This window comes from Plectropomus leopardus, chromosome 6 (genome assembly GCF_008729295.1).
Source record: "Plectropomus leopardus isolate mb chromosome 6, YSFRI_Pleo_2.0, whole genome shotgun sequence".
NCBI classification, from domain to species: Eukaryota; Metazoa; Chordata; class Actinopteri; order Perciformes; family Serranidae; genus Plectropomus; species Plectropomus leopardus.
The window spans coordinates 35,944,154-35,967,217 of NC_056468.1; the positions used below are offsets into that span (position 1 = coordinate 35,944,154).

At 37.9% G+C, this 23,064-nt stretch overlaps 2 protein-coding genes and 2 pseudogenes across 2 annotated transcripts in view; 3 read left to right on the forward strand and 1 right to left on the reverse strand.

The window, feature by feature from the left end:
• Positions 1 to 23,064, reverse strand: part of prdm6 (PR domain containing 6) — a 109,808-nt gene that overhangs the window by 33,231 nt on the left and 53,513 nt on the right. The window lies entirely within an intron of this gene.
• On the forward strand, positions 1,521 to 7,690 carry LOC121944377 (annotated as a pseudogene).
• LOC121944381 (GTPase IMAP family member 8-like) lies at positions 10,341 to 14,807 on the forward strand. The gene is made up of 3 exons (XM_042488150.1): positions 10,341 to 10,426; positions 11,882 to 11,930; positions 12,049 to 14,807. Exons 2-3 carry the CDS (start codon positions 11,912 to 11,914, stop codon positions 14,673 to 14,675), a joined length of 2,646 nt encoding a protein of 881 aa, XP_042344084.1. The 5' UTR covers positions 10,341 to 10,426; positions 11,882 to 11,911; the 3' UTR covers positions 14,676 to 14,807.
• LOC121944380 lies at positions 17,114 to 23,060 on the forward strand (annotated as a pseudogene).

Consider the following 23,064-nt stretch of genomic DNA (forward strand, 5'->3'; position numbering starts at 1 on the left):
ACTTTGGCCAAGAAACAGGGAAACTCCAATAGTTCATCTTTGTCATATAGTTACAGTGAGTCACTGGCAGTGAAACTCAAGTTCGGAGGCTCCAATTAATATGTTGTTTGACCAGAAATTTACAGCTTCGAAGTTAACACCCATCTCTAAACTTGGCTGCTGGTAAACAAAACTCTGCTTTTGAAAAGCTTTGAGCACTGAGAAATTTCTAAGGAGTTGCACCACTCAGCTTCTTCAGGACAGTATTTATATTCGGCTTTGTTTTGGTCTCTATAGTACACATAATATTTCTAATCTGCACCTGCCCCAAATTGAATTTCGATAAAATTTCTTTTTTTTTTGTCTGTCCAAGTAAGCTTTGACACGTATGGAATAATGCCGATCAACTTATAACTCAACTCAGTTTATACAGTTTAGAGATGAAGTCCACAAATTAATTATTTGATTAGTTGAGAAGGAATAGGATATTATAAGTTTATGCCTCCTCCTACTCCGTTTTGACCATGTAAGATGCAATGTCTTGGTTCCTTTTTGAATCTGTTCATTGAGTTTTTAGTGTAGATTATCATCCATTTTGGTTAGCGCCATTTTGTTAAACTTGTGTCTTTTTCTGTTTGTTTGTTTTACACTCTCAAAAATCTATATCATCCATCTTTCTATCTATCTATCTACAATAAACCAAAAAGCAAACTATCACTGTATACTTTAACCTATAGAGTTTGATCTCTTGCTGTACTTTCCAGGTGCAGGTTGCAGTATGTATGGAGGAAAGAATTCATTGAAAATACCAACATGATATAAATTTGTTCAGTTAGAAAATCACAAAGTCCATTTATGGAACCTTTTGATTAATTGCTACTATGAATTTGTGCTTCGAAACTCATTTGAAGGGGTTATCATCTCGTTTTAAGGGGGTTCTCAAGCCATGCTAATTCCCCTCCAACAAGATCCCCACGTAATGTACATTATAGTAGATTACATGCAGTACACTTAGTAAATGTACACACAACATTGATCTGTATATATGCGGTTATATGTACTGTACAAGTACAAAAGGGAAACAAAGCTATAAATAAACTGTTTCGAGCAGGTTGTTTGAAGATGGTGAGTCGAGATGCCTTAAAGAGGGGAAGTAATAGATCGAAATGAATGGGGCTGGTTGTTCCAGTCAGATGGACAACCAATTTCTTTACAAATTTTGGGAACACGCCTGAACAAGTCCTGTATTTCTAAAAGAAAAATATCAAAGTCCAAATCTTATTCAACTGTTGTTATATTACACAGACATCTCTAAAGTTTAGTGAAATTTAAGTTTGTTCAGGAGGTGTGCATGTTTTTTCATGTTGTACAGAGACAGAGGATGATGTCATCTCATATGCCCAACCCGTTACCACAAGTCACTTATCGCTTCCTTGAACTTTTAATCAGATGAAGTGACTTTTCAGGTTCTGCTGGGCTGTTTCATTGTTTTCATACCCACGTTAGGCTCTGCCCCGTCGAGCTAACAAAAACATTTTCCTATTTGAGCTGATCACAGTACTGGGACGAGTCGGGACGCTGATGTGCTTTGATGAAAATTTACACAACTTAAATCTGACCTGGTGAGTAGACAATCAGAAAAGAAAAAACACTAATGATCTGTTTAAAGGAAATATACATTCTGTTTTCATGTGTTACAGAAAGTGTTTCATATTTAATTGTTCTAATCAAAGCAGGTTTTTTGTGATCTTTAGGTATTTACTGTTCTGTTATTTTGATGGGCCAAAAACAAAGTTTAAAGGAGTTTGCGAGAGCTTCAATCAAACGTATATAATAATAAAAGAAAAACTACATTAAAAGAGCAACAGCAACAGCCTTGGATGAGTGCCACATGTTCAGTATGTGAGGAGGAAATAGAGATAATAAATGACAGCTAACAGCCAGCAAGAAACCTGATTTTATCAAGTCTTTCCTTGATTGCTGAAGATTAAAAGTATTTGTTCAGTTGTGCTTGGGCTTGACTTCAGACCATTAAAGGTATTAACACTTTGCTAAAACATGACTAAAATTTAATACACGTCAACCTGTTTTTTATAAATGAGCTCAGACTACACTAACAGCATTCCTACTATTTTCTGTAAAGTAGAATTCGTGTGTATGGTTTTAATTTTTCAGTATGCTAATTTTGTCTCATTTCCCTAAACCCGACAGACACCCGACAGCTTCTCCATTTGAATTTTTGTCCCAGTTTTTGGTGCACAAAAGTGACATGATGGCAGCATCGTCATCCAGTAAGTATGAATGAATATGTTACTGCTAAAATCAAGGCACTGGTGGTAAGTGTGCCAAAAATGAAATCACATTTGCCATGTGGCCTAATTCCATGACTTTTCCAGGTTTTGAAACAGCGATCGTGAAATCCCATGACTTTTTCAAATTCTCCATGACAGTGGTTATTAATGAAATGGACAGATGCGCGACTTTTTGAAATTTTTTTACCATATTGGTAACTTTCTATAAAGACCACACCTATATCACATTATGAAGGCATTCAAAGTGAATTATAATGCATCCATAATACTGTGAGTTCACTCATTAACACACATAATGCTTACTGATGCAATTTATCAACAGCAATAAAACATACATGTGACACATACAATATTAACAAGCAAGTGTCTTATGGATGCTAATGAATAGTTTTAAACTAGAGGTTGACTGGTGGTGTTTATAATGCAGTATAAATACCTATAATCACTTATTCACATATCAATAGTCAACTGTAGTAAGGAAGTCCATGCAGCATCATAGCTTATCATTGTGAGTGTTAAGTGAAGTGAAGTAAACATTGATGCATTAATAATAATGATAATAATAATAATTATGTTCATCTAAATGTTTCACTGTTGGTGTTAAGTAATCATTTTCATTCATTTACATGCTGCATCAGAGTTATAAGTATGCATCATAAGCTTGGAGGCTCACAGCACACATGCCAGTGACTTAACTTGCAAATGTCCTGTTTGGGATGGGGACAGTGGTTAGCTAGCTACAGCATATAATATACTCACTGCAGATTTCAAGGGCCGCAACAGTTTGTTCATTATTTTTTTTCCTTTTTGTAGATAACAATCTTGTAAATAGTGACCCTGAAAGTTCACCAGCCTTTGCAAAATCTGATTCTGTGAATAAAAAACTCTGACTTCAGACACATTGTCTTGAGATGCCAAAGAGTGTCACTTTTCAGTCTTTTAAATGTTTTTTATAGTGTATAATAGCTATTAATCACTTATGATGCGGCATAGATTCTCATATTTGAATGGAAATTCGTTACACTCTACTTAACACCAACAATGAAACATTATGATGGAGCAATTATCACAATACAAAAACAGGGTCTGCACACCAAATAATGCTCCTATGAACAATTATTACCTTCACACTTGATGTTTGTATCTACTTTTGTTCTGTCCAGCACCTCGTATTTAACTACTTTTGGATGTGCACGTTGCAAGTCTTTTATTTCTACATGAGGCATAAATTATGATAAATGCATCAATAGCTATATCACTTTACTTAGACATAAAATTACTTATAATACTGCATGGACTGTTACAGTATACTATGAGTGCTTATTACAGTTAATTGTTGACAAGTGTATAGGTAAGTATGGGTATTTGTAATACATTTTAAGTCCCATCAGTCAACTTCTAGTTTATAATTAGTCAAGAGCATCCATAATACATTTGCCACTTACTATTCATGATATTCATTATGAGTCACACCTATAATGGGTTATGACTGTTGATATAGTGCATCAGTAAGTATTATGTGTGTTTATGAGTGTAGTCATAAAACATTAGTGAGGCATTTATTTGTTCATAATAATTAATGATAAATGCCTGCATAATACATTATAGATGTGGTCTTCATATAGAAAGTGTTACCACTATATCAAAAACCAGTACAGCAGCTTCATGACAGAAACATCATGTCATCGGGTATTTTTAATTCACTTGATGACCCAGTGATCATGTTTCGCAGCAGCATCTTGTTGGCTCATTTTTTTAGTATGTCATTAGCTTTGAGGAGACAACATGATTCACCAGGGAAAATGACAGAGCAGATGGGTTACAGCAAGGCAAAGAAGCCTTGGAGTAAAGCAAAATAAAATAAATTAGAATTACCATAGTTTCATGATACATACAGTATCATGTATGTAAAGACCCAAAATGAGCACTTTAGGCCGACTACTTAATTACTACAAGCAAATTATTTAAAACATAATTTGTTGTTAAGCTGTTAATGTTTAAACATCCATCACCTTGGTTCCTGGGATGTAATAGCAAGAGGAGAAGTTGCAAAATGTTTTCTCGAAATTTTGAAAATATCGCTCAAGTCTTGTGCAGATCTGTAATAGAAACCTGCCCACTGTAGCCATGATCACTTTCAGTGGTTTCCATTATATGTTTTACGTTATAATAAGAGACCTACCGCTAAACATGTTTTGAGATTTTGACGTATGAATGATTGATGTTTATGAAAATGAGATAATGGTAAGTGCCTCATAAAATTATGTAAATTTGTAAAGCTTTCGTTCTTATTGTTTTACAGCACCTACACTTAGGATAGCAATACTTGGAAAAAGTCAGCATGACAAGACAACACTGAGCAACTTCATCAATGGAAAAAGAGATTCTATCAATCCAAAAAGCAAGCTCTATGCAACTACCCAAGGAAAGTGGAGGGGGAAACTTTTTACAGTCATAAAATCAGCAGACATCTTCAGTTTGCCCAAGGAGAGAGTGACATATGAGATGAAGACATACGTGATGCAGTGCCCCCCTGGACCAAATGCTCTGCTGCTGTTAGTGGATCCTTCGGATTTTACTGAGAAGGACCGACAAAAACTAAAACTTATCATGAACTTCTTTGGACAAGATGTCTTTGAACACTCAATGGTTATCCTAACACAACACGATTGGGGAGGAAATTCCTCAGTGAACCAACTCGTCCAAGACTGCAGACAAAGGCAGTACAGAATAAACTTCGACGACAGAGACTTTTTTGACCATAATCGTCAAGAACTGATGGTAAAAATTGAGAACATAGTGGATGAAAACAGGGGGCGATATTTAGTCTTCAATGAAGACTGTGATCCCGTGGTTGCACCTGAATCTGCAAAGTCCACTCTCAATGTGGTATTGTGTGGGAGACATGGAGCCTGGAAGATGTCAACAGCTAATGCAATTTTGGGAGAAAGAAAGTTTGGCCCAACAGCTGACTCATCAGAGTGTGTTAAAAATGAGGCAGAGGTGTGCGGACATTGGGTTTCCCTGGTGGAGCTGCCGGCTTTGTATGGAAAACCTCAAGAGACAGCAAAGAGGGAATCATTGAATTGCATCTCCCTCTGTGAACCAGACGGCGTCCATGCCTTCATCCTGGTCCTACCTTTAGATCCCCCGAGTGACGAAGACAAGAAAGAGTTAGAGACCCTCCAAAAAACTTTAAGCTTCAGGGTCGATGACTTTACCATGATTCTTTTTACTGTGGATGCAAACCCTAACTTTCGAGCAGTTGAGAGGTTTCTACAGGAAAACAAAGACATCCAACAACTCTTTCGAAGCTGTGGTGGACGATATGGAGTCTGCAACATCAAGGACAAAGAGCAGGTTTCTGAGGTGTTACATACTGTGGAAAAGATGGGATCCAGAGGCTTCACAAAATATATGTTACCCAAACTTGCAAGACATGCATCAAATGCAGAAGATTCTAAGTATAAAAGCCGAGAGTTTCAGAGGATGTTTCCAGGTAGAGCATCTCTCAGGGCAGTGCCAGGTAAAGCGTCTCCCTTGATGGACAAGAATACAGAGTTGCCTCCAAGGATGGACCTGAGTACAAAACCTCCCATGGTGCCGAGAGCAGAACCTCCCAGGATAATGCCGAGAAAAGAGTTTCCCTGGAAGGAGCCGAGTAGAGAGTCTCGTAGGATGGAGCCACTTGGAGAGTCTTTCAGGACAGTGCAGAGCAGAGAGTGTCTGCGGATGGTGCTGATTGGGAAGACTGGTAGTGGAAAGAGCGCTACTGCAAACACCATTTTGAGAAAAAAATGCTTTATTTCTAAAGTTAGCCAGATTTCCGTGACCAAGCTTTGCAAGAAGGAAACAGGAGAGATTGATGGGAGGCCCGTTGCTGTGGTCGACACCCCCGGCTTGTTCGACACAACTCTGTCCAACGACGAAGTCCAAGATGAACTTATGAATTGCATCAGTCTGTTGGCGCCAGGACCTCATGTGTTTTTACTGGTGCTGCAGATCGGCCGCTTTACGCAGGAGGAGAGAGAAACTGTGGATCTGATCAAGAAGTTTTTTGGCGAGAAGTCCAAAGACTTCATCATTGTTTTGTTCACCAGAGGAGACGAACTTAAAAATGAAGCCATTGAGAGTTACATCAAAGCAGAAGGTGATGACTCCTTAGATAAACTGATCACTGAATGTGGAGGAAGATACCATGTCTTCAACAACAACGATCAGAGGAATCGTTCCCAGGTCAGCCAGCTGCTGACCAAGATTGAGTCAATGGTAAACAGAAATGGCGGTGCCTACTACACCTCTGAGATGTTTGAAAATGCAGAGGCAGCCATACAAAAGGAAAAGGAGAAGATCATAAAGAAAAAGGAACCAGAGATAAAGAGGAAAGAGAGGGTGCTTGAAAGAAAACACCAAGAAGCGATTACAGAGCTTAAATCTAAACTTGAGCGAAAAAGAACAGAAAAAGTCCAACTGGTCAAAGAAAAGGAGGAGCACATTACGTATCAGGAGATGAGAGAAAGACAAAAGAGAGAAGAGGAGGAAATCAACAAGAGAAGGGAGGAGGAATTCCAACAACACGAATGGAAACGAGAATTTGAAGCTCTGGAGGCCAGACTCGCATATGCAGCAGTGTCAAGGAAATGTCTGGCTGGGTGTTTTTAATACAAGACAGAGAAGACAAGAGAAAGCAGAAAGAAGCCTGGGAGAAGGAAAGACGAGAATGGTGGGACAAACGACGTCGAGAAGATGAACAGAGACGTGAAGAGGAGCGACTTGAAAAGCTCAGACGAGAAAGTGACCAAGAAGTCAAAATATATGAAAATGAAGACGATATAATCACAAGAGAACATGAGGACAGAGCACTGAAATCATTACAAGATCTCCATAAGAGGGAAAAGGAGGAAATGAGGAGGGAAATGGAAGAGGAGGCCAGGAAGCAAGCTGAAGAATGCAATGAGTTCAGAGAGAAATATGCCAAGGATGTTTTTGCAGAGATGGACAGGATCAAAAAGGAAATGGCTGATCTGAAGTGGAGGCAACAAAACCGAAAAGAATCAATCATAAACCAGCTGCTCAAAAACAGAACTTCCCAAAGAGACTTTGAGAAGTTGAAGAGAAAACAAGAACAAGAAATTAACGAACTGACATCTTCCTACAACGGAGAACATCTCCACGAAGAAATCAACAAGCTAACGAAAAAACACGAAGAGGAAAAAAGTGACTGGATACAAGCTCATGTGCAGAAAGCCATCGAGAACAAGATTTGCTCCATTTTATGACACCTTTTAAAAAGTTTCAGCTGCAGAAACTGTGCGCTTTTGTTTTGATGGCTTAAACATTAACTGAATTGGTGTTTAAACAGTGCCCATATCAAGTTTTAAAGTTATCTTTTTTTATTTAACCAATGAAAATAACAATATATATATATATAATACTGTACAGTTGTGAGTGCAATTATCTGTTAACAATTAACAATTATATTGGCCAGTGCACTGAAGTTACACTGATGTTAATGGGTTTTAATGATTTTTTAAAAACTTTTTTACCTTTTAACCTTTTGCTACCTACTTCTAAGAAATAATAGTTTTAAATCAATGTTAAGAGTAAACCAGTGGAACCTGCTGCAAACATAATTCTTTAAGAAATGTCTAATCTCCCACTGACATAATAACAATTGCAGCTGTAAAATGTAACTAAAAAAGCTTTGTTCACACTGTAAATCTGTTAACAGACATGTAAGCAAACATGTAAGCAAGATTTCTGCATGTCAAATGAAACTTATAAATTTATATACATATATATATATATATACATATATATATATTTTAATTTTTAAGAGAGTTTAGAGATATAACATGAATGTTAACAACTGGTAATGGATGTAATAACTGCAGTCATAAAATGTAGCTAAAAGTCCCAAACTGTAAATATCAGCTATTATTCTCTTGTTCAGCTGTTGATAATTAAGTTAATCACGTTAATATTGTATTTGTCATCATTTTTTATGCCTTAATTAGTCATTTAGAATTTTTTTCTTCTCCACAAACAGCAAATATACTAGTTTATTTCTTGTAAGACCACCACGTTTTTAAGAATGTACATAAATAAATAACGTGTTGAATAATTACATTTCTTCTTCAGTTTTGCAGACTTGCAGACACTTAAAATTTATAGATTATTCAACTGTATAAGCTCCTGGCTTCTTGACCTCTCAGACACTTTTTGTTTTGTTTTTCATTCATTTGGATTTTATTCAAAATAAAAGAAAACTAAACTAAAAACTAAACTAAACTGTTTTTTTAGCTGTGTCAAATTAAACAAAAGAAAATTAAACTAAATATTTAGTTTTTAGTTTTATTTAGTGAAGTTTGGTTTGTAGTTTAGTTTACTTTTTAGTTTAGTTAAGTTTGCTTGCTTTGCTTTAGTTGCGTAACTCTGCTTTTAAGAAGCTGTAGTATTTCTCTGTTGATTAACTGTCGCTCATGTTGTTCATTTGCAGTTTTAAAGCTAATCTGATTCTGCTCCGACAGCGTTCACACTGAGAGTTAGATTAGATTTAGATTTGTCGCTGCTCTTTAAAGGTGTGCCCTGCAGTGTGTACGGAGAAATTAATTCATCAAACACACAACAAATATAAAATAGGTCAGTTAGACAGTAAAAATGTCAGTTTCAGTAACTTTTTAAAGTCATTGCCCAACACATAAACAAATTTAAATATGTGCTTCTTACAGGAATGTTAATGATGATGTTGGATGTCAGTTTTGTTACGCCCTGCTGTGAAGGAGTTTCACTTTTGATTTCCATTGACGGGAAGGCCTTTGTGCTCGTCGACACCTTTTCCAGTCTTTGGGGAAATTCCCAAGGTGCAGACAAGACTTTCGGAAATAATCTCTCTCTTTTTACACAAGCCCTAATTCACTTACAGAAAAATAATCAAAATATCAAAGTTTTTATACAAGTTTTCTTTCAAATCACTTTTCTTATTCTTTAAGCATTTAGGCATCTTTTCAATAGCGTTAAAATCTTTTCAACCAGGGTAAACTGGTTGATCTGAAAAAAAGGCATGACTTGGCAATACATTTTCTAAAACTTGAAAGAAACTAGCAAAAATGTGACAAGAACATGACCTGAAAAACTGCTTGGCCAAACCTTGGCCAGATCTGTGCCTTACCACCACTCTGTCTCTGAGCTCTTCAGGCAGGTCCTTTGACCTCATGATTCTCATTTGCTCTGACATGCACTGTGAGCTGTAAGGTCTTACATAGACAGGTGCGTGTGGCTTTCCTAATCAAGTCCAAAAAGTATAATAAAACACAGCTAGACTCCAATGAAGGTGTAAAACCATCTCAAGGATGATCAGAGGAAATGGACAGCACCTGAGTTAAATATATGAGTGTCACAGCAAAGGGTCTGAATACTTATGACCATGTTATATTTCAGTTTTTCTTTTTTAATAAATCTGCAAAAATTTCAACAATTCTGTGTTTTTCTGTTAATATGGAGTGCTGTGTGTACATTAATGAGGAAAAAAATGAACTTAAATGATTTTAGCAAATGGCTGCAATATAACAAAGAGTGAAAAATTTAAGGGGGTCTGAATACTTTCTGTACCCACTGTACATTTAATATTCAAAATTATTTTACTTTTAGTATTTTTCCCCCAATTCATTTCATTGTCATTTCCTTTTCTTTTTGTGCTTTAAGTAATTTTCTTGCATGTTTTTGCTAATGTCTTGCACATTTTTTTAACCATCTCTCGTTAAGTTGCTCATTACCTTATTTCCATGTTTTTGAAAGAAATCAATTAAATTTGTTCAGATTTCAAAGGGTTAATATTAATACAGACAGCTTTATAAATTGTGTTAAATTTCACTCGTGCATGCTTCTGCACGTTGTAGAGAAATGACTGATGATGTCACTTGTCATCTCATATACCCAAAAATCGCCTCTCACTTCCGTGAACTCCTAATCATGTGGCTGAATCTGGTTGAACCGGGTTGTTTCGTTGCTGGCATACCTACGCTGAGCCCTGCCCTGCTGAGCTGACAAAGACGTCGCTGTGGGCGAGTTTAGCACACTGTGGAGCTCGGACGTTGATGTGCTTTGACTAAAATTTCAAAACAGGACTTCACAGAGTGAGTAAACAATCAGAAAATATAAATGCCACAAATATATATTGTCTATTTTAATTCATTTATTTTAGTTTGTATTATAGTTTATTCTTTTATTCTGCCTTAATTGCATTTAATTTGATAATTAGTACTATTACCTTTGTGCTTATATTCTTTGAATTGTATTTACTCTTATTCGTATGAGTTGTAATTTTTGTTGTGTAATTGTTTCTCTTTTTTTCTCTGGCCTTAATTTGGCATTATTGTTTGTCTCTTATGCTGCCTCTGCACAAAATCCCTCTTGCCTCTGCTTTGTCCTGTTTGCCAAAGCGCTGTGTAAACTCTGTTTTTAACAGTGTTATATAAACAAAGGTATTATCATTATTCATAATAAAACTATTTATGATATGCACACAATGTAGACATGTATTATAGAAATGCTTGATCTGTAAATGGACTAAATAATGCAGTTTCCTGATACCTTTTAATCTGGGCAGGGAGTTCAGATGTACTTGGGTTAGATTTCAAACACTTAAAGGCATTTTTAAACCGAACTTAACCACGCACACTGTACCTCACTGCATACTCAAAACTATAACTTCAACAAATTTACACACTATTTTATGTCTATAGTATATGTCTGTAGTGTATTTTATTGTTTAAGTTTTTAGCATGTATTTCTTCTATTTTAGTACATTAGAGTGCATTCTTTATATTGTATATTCCATAGATATTTTATAAATGTATATCTTTTTCTCTCAGAATATGCCAAGATTTATTTTTTCTATTGAGATTTTTTTTCTCTCTTCAAATGTGATATATGTATCATTGCTGTGTTTTTTACTGCTCCTGTGCAATACCCTATAACCTGCTACTGTAATAAAACAATTTCCCATTACCCACCTATTAACCCTTAAACCTGAAGCACCATCATTTTTCATGTGCTGCTTTCAGACGCCCAACCCAAAAATTGGTGCAATTTCTTGCAAAAAAAAAACAACAACAAAAAAAAAAAAAAAAAAAAAAAACATGGGGAAAAGGGAAAAGAGCGACTAAGTAAGAAATTTTTCACAAATTGCAAAAAAGCTTGGGGAAAAAATACCTTTGTAGCTAATTATTTAAATAAAAATATTTAACGTTAGTTAATTCTAGAAATTTTTATACTAATCTTCAGGTTTATTTTCTTTTTCTTTTTTTTATTGATTTCTAGCTCACTTCTGGGTAATTATTTCTTTTATTGCTCATTGCCTTCTTCCCATGTTTATGGAAGACATCAAACGTATTTGCTCAGGTTCACAAGTTTAACATGTTGACTAAAATATGACTCGACTAAAATGATCATATAAATCTGCTTTTCATAGATGTTCTAAGACTACACTTACAGCCTCATGTTTGTTTTCTGGAAAGTAAAATTATGTTTAATTACTTTATCTTAAAATTCATAATTGTAATTTTGTCTTGTTTCCTAAAACCCAACAGACACCCAAAAGTTTGCCCTGAAGTGACATAATGGCAGAGGCAGCATTCGGTGAGTGTGGTCTGTTAGCGAGAGGGTAACTAAGTACTGAAAAAAATGCAAATGGGAAAATGAATATGAGTTCTTGGGGTTGTGGAAATGAAATGCTTTGGCTTTTGTTGTTTCACAGCGTCTGACCTCAGGATTCTGGTGTTTGGAAAGAGACAATCTGAAAAGACAACACTATGCAGCTTCATCACACGGCAGAAAGATAGTCTTTATCAGAAAATGTCAAAGCAAAGTACCGTCACGTATGGAGAACTGAGGGGGAAAAAATTCACAGTGGTGGACACGGCAGACGTCTTCGGTCTGCCTGTGGACAGAGTGAGAAATGAGATGAAGAAGTGTGTTGTTCTTTGCCCTCCTGGACCAAACGTGCTCCTGCTGTTAGTGAAACCGTCTGATTTCAGTGTGGACGACAGGCAGAAATTTAAGTTCATCCTGAGTTTCTTTGGTGATGACGCCTTTAAATACTTGATGGTCATCCAAACACAAACTTGGACGGTGCAGAATTCTTCCATTAACCAAGTCATCCGAGACTGCAGACAAAGAAAGCTCAGCATTAACCTTGAGAGAAACGGTCCTGATGAATGTGATTATCAAGAACTGATTGATGAGATGGAGAAGATAGTGAGTGACAACAAAGGAGGACATCTTAACTGCACCGAAGGAGCTGATCTCATGACGACATCTGAGACCTCGAAACCTCCTCTGAACTTAGTGTTGTGTGGAAGATTTGGAGCGTGGAAGACTTCAGTGGTGAATGCCATTCTGGGAGACAGAAACTTTGGTCCACTTGTCAACTCATCAAAGTGTGTTAAGACTCTGGGAGAGGTGTGTGGACGTCGAATTTCCCTGGTGGAGCTTCCTGCTCTGCACGGAAAATCTCAGGAGGCAGTGATGGAGGAATCATTCAGGTGTGTCTCCCTCTGTGATCCTGAGGGCGTCCACGCCTTCATCCTGGTCCTACCTGTTGGTCAAATCACTTATGAGGACAAGAAAGAGTTGGAGACCATCCAGAACGCCTTCAGCTCTCGAATGACTGACTTCGCCATGATTCTGTTCACCGTCAAGTCAGATACTAATTCTCCAGCTGTCGTGAGATGCCTGAAGGAGAATAAGCACATCCAGGAGCTCCGTCAGAGCTGTGGAGATCGATATTTTGTCTTTGATCTTAGGGACAAGCAGCAGGTCTCTCATGTGTTGCACACAGTCGAACAGATGAGAGCTGGTCAATCCAGATGCTTCACAAAGGAAATGATGGCTGAGCCGCAGGTGAATGAGGGCGCAATCCAAAAATCTGTACCGAAGATAGAAAGTTTTAAACCTCAGAGCAAAGAGTGTCTCCGGATGGTGCTGATTGGGAAGACTGGATGTGGAAAGAGCGCCACTGCAAACACTATTTTGGGCCGAGAATGCTTCACGTCCAAAGTCAGTCCAAGGTCGGTGACCGTGCTTTGCCGGAAAGAAACAGGAGAGGTTGATGGACGGCCCGTCGCCATAGTCGACACCCCCGGTTTGTACGACACGACCCTGTCCAACGAGGAAGTCCAACAAGAGCTTGTGAATTGTGTCAGCATGTTGTCTCCTGGACCTCATGTGTTCTTGTTGGTGCTGCAGATCGGCCGCTTCACACAAGAGGAGAGAGACACCGTGGCACTGATCAAGAAGTTTTTTGGCAAGAAGTCAGAAGACTACATCATTCTGGTTTTCACCCGAGGTGATGAACTCCATGATGTGTCCTTTGAGAGTTATGTAAGAGCAGATGTTTTTGAAAACCTGTTGGCTGACTGTGGAGGAAGATACCAGGTCTTCAACAACAAGGACAAGAATCGCTCTCAAGTCAGAGAGCTACTGAGAAAAGTCGAATCAATGGTGACCAGAAATGGTGGTGGCTGCTACACCTCTGAGATGTTCCAAGAGGCCGAGACAGCCATACAAAAGGAGGTGAAGAGGATCCTGAAGGAAAAGGAAGATGAAATACAGAGAGAGATGATGGATGTTGAAAATAAGCATAAAGAGGAAATGCAGGTAAAGAAAGAGGAACTGGAAAAACAAAGAACGAAAGCTGAACAAGAAAGGGAGCTGAAAACCAAACTGCTCAAAGAAAAGGTAAAAAGCATTAGGAAGGAGCAGGAAAAGATAAAGAGAGAAGAAGAAGAGAGAAAAGCAGAGAAACAGGAGACAGTACGACTGGAGGATCAACAGAGATGGCATGAGAAGCAAGAACAACTTGAAAAGCTACGACAAAAACACGAGCTGGAAATCAAAAGACTCAGAGACAAAAGGAAAGAAGACGATATAATCAGGAGAGAACATGAGGAAAAAGAATGTAGAGCGTTAGAGGAGCTCTATATGATGAGGAGGGAGGGCATAAAGAAGAAAAATGAAGACAAGGCCAGAAAGCAAGCGGAAAAATCCAATGAATACACGCACATGTATGCCATTTGTGCTGATATGGGCATGTCCAAACAGGAAGAGAAGGATCTGAGGCAGAGGAAACAAAACAAAACTGACTTTTTGCAAGACCAGCTGCAGAGAAACAAAGTATACGAGAGAGGCCTTTTGGATCTGACGGAAAAACACGAAGAAGAAATTAATAATCTGATGATTCGCTTCAACAGCAGAGAGCATCTTAAAGAAGAAATCGCAAAGCTCAAGAAAAAACATGAGGAGGAAACACATACCTGGATACAGGGACACATGAAGGAACCAGACAAAAAAAACAAGCAAAACAACCCTTGTAGCATTTTATGAGCTGGTTTTGTTTCCTAGAAAGAGCCACAGTTAAAGCTGCAAGACTGTGAGCTTTTATTTTGGTGATTAAAAATACGAAGTGAATTTATTTCTTTTCATATTAAACTGGTGTAAATGGGCTATGTCACATTTTTACATTATATTATATTTTTTTCGAACAAATATCTGATGTATAAATGAATATTTAATGTTGTATAGTTGACATAAATATCTTTGAAAATAAAACAATTCTATGTGCCACATTGATCATAGTAGTTAATTAAGTTTAACTTTATGATATTACAGTGAATGTTAAGTTTAAACTAAATAAAACAGATGCAAATAAAAACCATAAAGAATTTAATCATTTGTGTATTTTAGTTTTGAAGTGTCTGTATTCCCATTTGTAATAATAAATGTATTCATATAATGTCACTAAGTCTTCCTTTACACTGTAATGATCTTTTAATCTCTGCTCAGTTGTGTTTATAGGTATTACTCTATTAGTCATCACATTTTAAGAATGTTAAGGTGGTTTTATTATTCATTAGTCATGATGTTTTTCTTTGAAACAATCTACAAATAAACTCTTGTTTCTTGTACACCTGTTTCACAATTTTAAAAAATGCATGTAGATGAAAAACGGTTAAAATGTTACACTTGTTTTCTCATTGATTTGTATGAAAACTGAAAGCGTCCTCTACTGTGACAATATTGGGAGCCTACACAGTAACAAATTGCTGTAAAAATACTGCAGAATTCTAATAGATACGTGCAGTTTATTCAATTACAGTAAAACACCATTAATCTTGGTGCTTTTTCAAGCCAATTTTACTGCTGTGAAAATAAAGCCAACTTCTGACAGTAATGTACTTTTTGTTTTTTATTACAGTAAAAGCCTTTGAATCTTGATGCTTTTTTTAGGCAATATTACTACTGTATAGATACAGCTAAATTCTAGCAGTAATGTATTTTTTTCAAACTGACATAAAACATTTTAAATCTTGATGCTTTTAGAGTTAATTTTACACTGTTAACCTCACACTCTTACACTCTTATGTAGAATGCTGTGACACATTTAATGGTAATATACCATTAAAGTAATTTATGGTATTAACACTGTAATAATGGTAGGAAGCTTAAAGCAATGTTCTCCGATGTGTTGTTCTAATTTTGAAATAATGTGTAAAATCTTACTATGATTAGTTGATAGAAGTTGAAATAATGCTGTGCAGAGCAGCAGAGGCGGCTGGGTGTAGCAGCAAACTTTTGTGTTTTTGTGATTGTGGTTTCTACACTATATTGTGCATTTTATTAAAAGATCAAGTCCCTAACAACAGATTGGATTATCTGTGTTTTTTGTATAAAAAGAGTGTGTGTGTCTGTTTTTTTGCAAAGTGTGAAGAGTGGAGAGATTTTATGTCTCGTAGCAATCGAAATGGGCATTATCAGTTACTGTTTTTTAGGGCTTTAGTCCTAGTACTAGCAGTAGTTTCAATACTTGTGTAATAAAACGTCGACCATAAAACATGATTTTAATTGAAAATTGATGCTATGGGTCAAATTTAAAAACTAAAAAAATGGGATCTGCCTGTACATGTGCCTTGTTGCCAAGCTCTACTGTAAATACATGTAAAGGACTTAAACCAGGAAGAAGCCTGATAATTTACTGGAACGTATCTATATGTCTGTTTTGTGGTGTTGAAATATTTTGTATACCTTTGACTACATCCTGTTTTACCTTTGATTTATCAGGTCTTAAATGTATTTGTACAGCCCCTTATCATAGACAAATGCTATTCAAAGTGCTATACAGGAAAACAATAACAATAACAATAATAAACAAAAAATTAAGAATAAAATAAGAAAAAAACAGGACAGGCATGTTTAATAATAGACCGGCAAGTTTAAAAATTAATTGAAAATTATAGGATATATTTGAAGCATATCTTAAGGATTATGATATTAAGTTAGAAAGCATTAAGTTTTAAAGTTGGAATTTCAGTTTCAGTTACTTTTTGATTACCAAGCTTCTGTACTTTTTACAGGAATTAAACCAGGAAGAGGATCTAAAGATTTACTGGAACATGTATATGTCATCTTTTTTCAGTTGTTTTAATTGCATACCATTGACTACTTCCTGCTGTGGAAGAGTTTCACTTTTGAATTCTCTTCATGGAAAAGTTTTGGAAATTCCAAAACTTTAGACAAAAGGATTCTTTCAGATTTGTAAAAAATGTCTCTGTCTTTTTACACAAGGCCTATTTCTCTTTCAAACAAGAGCCTATGATTCACTTTGGCGAGCTATCTCATATGCTCACCCCGGTTATCATCACATCTGTGACTTTTTAATCAGATAAAGTGACAGTTCAGGTTGTCCTGGGTGGTTTCATTGTTGCCATACCAACGTGGGGCCCTGCCCTGACAAGCTACAAAAAGGTTCCTCTGGGCGAGTTAATCGCAGTGTGGAGCTGGGACGCTGATGTGCTTTGACTATAATTTACACAACGAAGTTCACCTGGTGAGTAGACAATCGGAAAATTAATGGAAATAATTCAATGCATAAAATGGAACAGAGTGTATACATGTTTTACAGAAAAAAACAACAACTTTAAATTAAGTAATTTAAGCAGTTTTTGTTTGTTTGTTTGTTTGTTTCCTTTGATATCCTCAGGTGCCAACTATTCTGTTAATAAGATGGACCAAAAGCAAAGTTGGCAAGAGTTTGACAGAGCTTCAACCAATACTACATAAACGAAAACACTGCAATAAAAGAGCAACAGCAAATACCTCAGGTGAGTGCAACATGTTCAATATGTGAGGAGGACATAGAGCAAAAAATGACTGCGAGCAGTCAGCAAGAAATACAACTTTGATTTGAAATGTTTGCCTGACTGCTAACAACTACACAGTTTGGTGATTTGTTCAGCCAGACTTCAAACCATTAAAGGCAATAACACTTCGACTAAAATATGACTCAACTTGAATAAATATGTTTAAAATGTACTATTTATAAAGATATTTTGACCTTCTGCTGAAAAGTAGAATTATCGTGTTTGGTTACTTTATCTCTATTTTCATTGTTCTAATTTTATCTTCGTTTACTTAAACCCATCAGGAACCCGACAGCTTCTTCGTTTCAGTTTTTGTCTCACAAGTTCGTGACATAATGGCAGCATCTGCATCTGGTAAGTATGGTCTAATAACGAGGAAGGATTTGTTCACTAACACCTGCTGTGACAACAGAAATGAGGTCAACTACAAAAAGAAAAAGTGTAAGAGACAGTCGCAGGCGAAAGAATGGGGAGTGTTCTCGTTACCTAACCTTTAAGTTTCAGTTGGCTGATCTTAAGTCATCCATATAAAACATGTTGGCACTGAACATACAAAGGTGTCTTCACTGAACATATTTCACTGAGGATATTTTTGAATGGTCTTTCATGTTTTTAGGTAGGGTTGGGTTGGTGCAAAAGTTTTCAAACTGCTTGGATATTAAGCCAAGCACCTCACCAGACCAGTTCACCAACCCAGATGACTCAACATGTCCCAACAGAAATCAGCTGTCCAATATAACATAGCATCACAAAACCAAAGCTCTCTGTCCACACAGACTCATTATTTATGCACTTCTGTTACTTTATTAAAACAAACCACGTAGCTATCAGTTGTGTGCTCACAATCAGACCAGAGACCGAAAGACTGGCGAGATGGGCGAATAGCTGACTTGCTTTATTCCTACGTTTGTAACACTACTTCTTAAATCAGAAAACACACCTTTTATATTGCTATTTTTACTGGAAATTACATACAATATAGCCAACAGCAAGTTAGCCAAGCTTGATTTTAGTGATGGGCATTTGCCTCGGGAGAAACTGTCAAATCCCAGCAATGTCCCTCCAGCCAGTGGACACTGTGTTTAGGTTTTTGTAGTGAAATAAGGTTGCATATAAATAATTCCTTATTTCAAGTTCATGAATCAGCCGTTCCGTTTCAACTGTGGTGCTTTCAAAGCGAGCATCAGCTATAAATAGAAACACAGCGTCCAATTAAAGTTAAGCTCACAACAGCACTACGGACAATAAGGACAGCGCTTTGGTCAGCTTAAAATCCAAAATGTTGCCATATTGGTACAGATTTAGTCTTTTTTTATGTCTCCTCTCATCATCCCAAAAATGAAACCAACTCTCTTGCCTCTGCTGAAAAAGTATGTTTTTCACGTTGCCAACACCAACTGCCTCGGCACAACAGCAAATGACACACGACCTGTTGGGTCATTACTAACGGACATTAGTGGCTCCATTATTTTAAACATAATAGTTAATTAATCAGTGTCATATGCTTATTAGCTAATGCAATTTAAGTTGGAGTTAGTGCTGTGGTAGTAATGTTTAAAATTGCCAGAGCATGACAATATGACAAATGCTGGTTCAAGCCACTTCGAATAATACAAACAGGTTTAAGCTCGTACACCGGACCAGACCGGCAAAGCCAGAAGCCTTAACAGCTGCGGTTGTACTAGTGTAACTACACTGCGTTAGCTAGAAGAGGCAGCTTACGGCTTACTTGGTTTGCAGTAAAATAAAACAGAAAGCTGAATGTAAACACAGAGTCTCCATCCCCTGAAGCAGAGTAAACCAAGATGCTAACACAATAATTTATCAGGCTGTTATTACACGCCCTCCATTGTTACTTACTAATAAAATACCAACTTTTTACTCAGAGTATTTTGCCAAGAAGCAACTCAACAAAAAACGTTTACACAAGACACAGATGTATTCTCGGAGCTTACCATGTAACTTTATAGTTTAGCCCTTCAGGTCCCTATTTGTTCTGTCTTTGTACAGCACACTGATGTTGAGTTTAGCTCCATAGTTTTGCTTCATTTCTGGACATCAGTAACATCAGGAGCATGTCAACTAGATGTTAATGCTAATAGATTGCAACTCAAGTTGAAAAATGTGAAACTGCATGACTGACACAAAGATGTGAAAATCGCTTTTCCGCATCCATCATGTTAACAACGCCTCCATCATGCCACCTGGTGTGAATTTGCATCTATTTGCATCTTTGCATTGACCTCGTATGTAAACTAGCTGCGCAAAACACTCGCATCGTGTCTATGAACAAATCATCAGAAGGAGAAGTTGTTTACCATTAGCTTTCTTAGGCTCCATTACGTTAGCATAGCGAAGCAAACAGTTAACAGACTCAGTCAAAAGGTAAACAGCTGAAGCTTTGAGAGACAGCAGAGGTATATTTAGCATAATACCATCAGAGGCCTAACAGACTGTGTTCCCAGCCCCTTCTACCCCCCCTTGTACTTGTCAAATAGTGCCACTCTGTCAGTGCTGTTGGCGTACGCGCACACGGCCAAAAGCCACCCTCCACATCCAACCAGAGAGCGGCTGTGGACACTAGATATGAAACAAAACGGAGCAGGGGGCCTTTGTTGCTGCTAGTTCTGTGATGTTAGTTTGGTGTTTCCGGCCTTCAGACCGACATGATTTTTTGGTAAAAATTATTCTCAGCAGCTGACAGTTAATCTGTGACATCCCTACTATTACTCACCGAAAAACCTCAATGAAAGACATTACAATACATGCACTCATTGAGTTGATTTTCATGCTTTGACTTTTTTTTTGATTTACAGCATCCGACCTCAGGATTCTGGTGTTTGGAAAGAGACAAAACGAAACAATGACATTAAGTAACTTAATCACAAGGGGAGACATTTTTCCCGATCAGAAAATCCCTAAGCAGAGTACAGTTACCTATGGAGAATGGAGGGGGAAAAAATTAACGGTGGTGAAAACCTCGGACGTCTTCGGTCTGCCTGTGGACAGAGTGAGACACGAGATGAGAAAGTGTGTTGTCCTTTGCCCTCCTGGACCAAACGTGCTCCTGCTGTTAGTGAAGCCGAGCGACTTCTGTGAAGACGACGCACAGAAATTTAAGTTCATCCTGGGTTTCTTTGGTGATGATGCCTTTAAATACTTGATGGTCATCCAAACACAAACTGAGGAGATACAGAATCCTTCAGTGAACCAAGTCATCCGAGACTGCAGACAAAGAAAGCTCAGCATTAACCTTGATGACAAAGACCTTTCTAAATACAATTATCAAGAACTGATTGATGAGATGGAGAAGATAGTGAGTGACAACAAAGGAGGACATCTTAACTGCACCGAAGGAGCTGATCTCATGACGACATCTGAGACCTCGAAAACTCCTCTGAACTTAGTGTTATGTGGAAGATTTGGAGCGTGGAAGACTTCAGTGGTGAATGCCATTCTGGGAGACAGAAACTTTGGTCCACTTGTCAACTCATCAAAGTGTGTTAAGACTCTGGGAGAGGTGTGTGGACGTCGAATTTCCCTGGTGGAGCTTCCTGCTCTGCACGGAAAATCTCAGGAGGCAGTGATGGAGGAATCATTCAGGTGTGTCTCCCTCTGTGATCCTGAGGGCGTCCACGCCTTCATCCTGGTCCTACCTGTTGGTCAAATCACTTATGAGGACAAGAAAGTTGGAGACCATCCAGAACGCCTTCAGCTCTCGAATGACTGACTTCGCCATGATTCTGTTCACCGTCAAGTCAGATACTAATTCTCCAGCTGTCGTGAGATGCCTGAAGGAGAATAAGCACATCCAGGAGCTCCGTCAGAGCTGTGGAGATCGATATTTTGTCTTTGATCTTAGGGACAAGCAGCAGGTCTCTCATGTGTTGCACACAGTCGAACAGATGAGAGCTGGTCAATCCAGATGCTTCACAAAGGAAATGATGGCTGAGCCGCAGGTGAATGAGGGCGCAATCCAAAAATCTGTACCGAAGATAGAAAGTTTTAAACCTCAGAGCAAAGAGTGTCTCAGGATGGTGCTGATTGGGAAGACTGGATGTGGAAAGAGCGCCACTGCAAACACTATTTTGGGCCGAGAATGCTTCACGTCCAAAGTCAGTCCAAAGTCGGTGACCGTGCTTTGCCGGAAAGAAACAGGAGAGGTTGATGGACGGCCCGTCGCCATAGTCGACACCCCGGTTTGTACGACACGACCCTGTCCAACGAGGAAGTCCAACAAGAGCTTGTGAATTGTGTCAGCATGTTGTCTCCTGGACCTCATGTGTTCTTGTTGGTGCTGCAGATCGGCCGCTTCACACAAGAGGAGAGAGACACCGTGGCACTGATCAAGAAGTTTTTTGGCAAGAAGTCAGAAGACTACATCATTCTGGTTTTCACCCGAGGTGATGAACTCCATGATGTGTCCTTTGAGAGTTATGTAAGAGCAGATGTTTTTGAAAACCTGTTGGCTGACTGTGGAGGAAGATACCAGGTCTTCAACAACAAGGACAAGAATCGCTCTCAAGTCAGAGAGCTACTGAGAAAAGTCGAATCAATGGTGACCAGAAATGGTGGTGGCTGCTACACCTCTGAGATGTTCCAAGAGGCCGAGGCAGCCATACAAAAGGAGGTGAAGAGGATCCTGAAGGAAAAGGAAGATGAAATACAGAGAGAGATGATGGATGTTGAAAACAAGCATAAAGAGGAAATGCAGGTAAAGAAAGAGGAACTGGAAAAACAAAGAACGAAAGCTGAACAAGAAAGGGAGCTGAAAACCAAACTGCTCAAAGAAAAGGTAAAAAGCATTAGGAAGGAGCAGGAAAAGATAAAGAGAGAAGAAGAAGAGAGAAAAGCAGAGAAACAGGAGACAGTACGACTGGAGGATCAACAGAGGTGGCATGAGAAGCAAGAACAACTTGAAAAGCTACGACAAAAACACGAGCTGGAAATCAAAAGACTCAGAGACAAAAGGAAAGAAGACGATATAATCAGGAGAGAACATGAGGAAAAAGAATGTAGAGCGTTAGAGGAGCTCTATATGATGAGGAGGGAGGGCATTAAGAAGAAAAATGAAGACAAGGCCAGAAAGCAAGCGGAAAAATCCAATGAATACACGCACATGTATGCCATTTGTGCCGATATGGTCATGTCCAAACAGGAAGAGAAGGATCTGAGGCAGAGGAAACAAAACAAAGCTGACTTTTTGCAGGACCAGCTGCAGAGAAACAAAGTATACGAGAGAGGCCTTTTGGATCTGACGGAAAAACACGAAGAAGAAATTAATAATCTGATGATTCGCTTCAACAGCAGAGAGCATCTTAAAGAAGAAATCGCAAAGCTCAAGAAAAAACATGAGGAGGAAACACATACCTGGATACAGGGACACATGAAGGAACCAGACAAAAAAAACAAGCAAAACAACCCTTGTAGCATTTTATGAGCTGGTTTTGTTTCCTAGAAAGAGCCACAGTTAAAGCTGCAAGACTGTGAGCTTTTATTTTGGTGATTAAAAATACGAAGTGAATTTATTTCTTTTCATATTAAACTGGTGTAAATGGGCTATGTCACATTTTTAC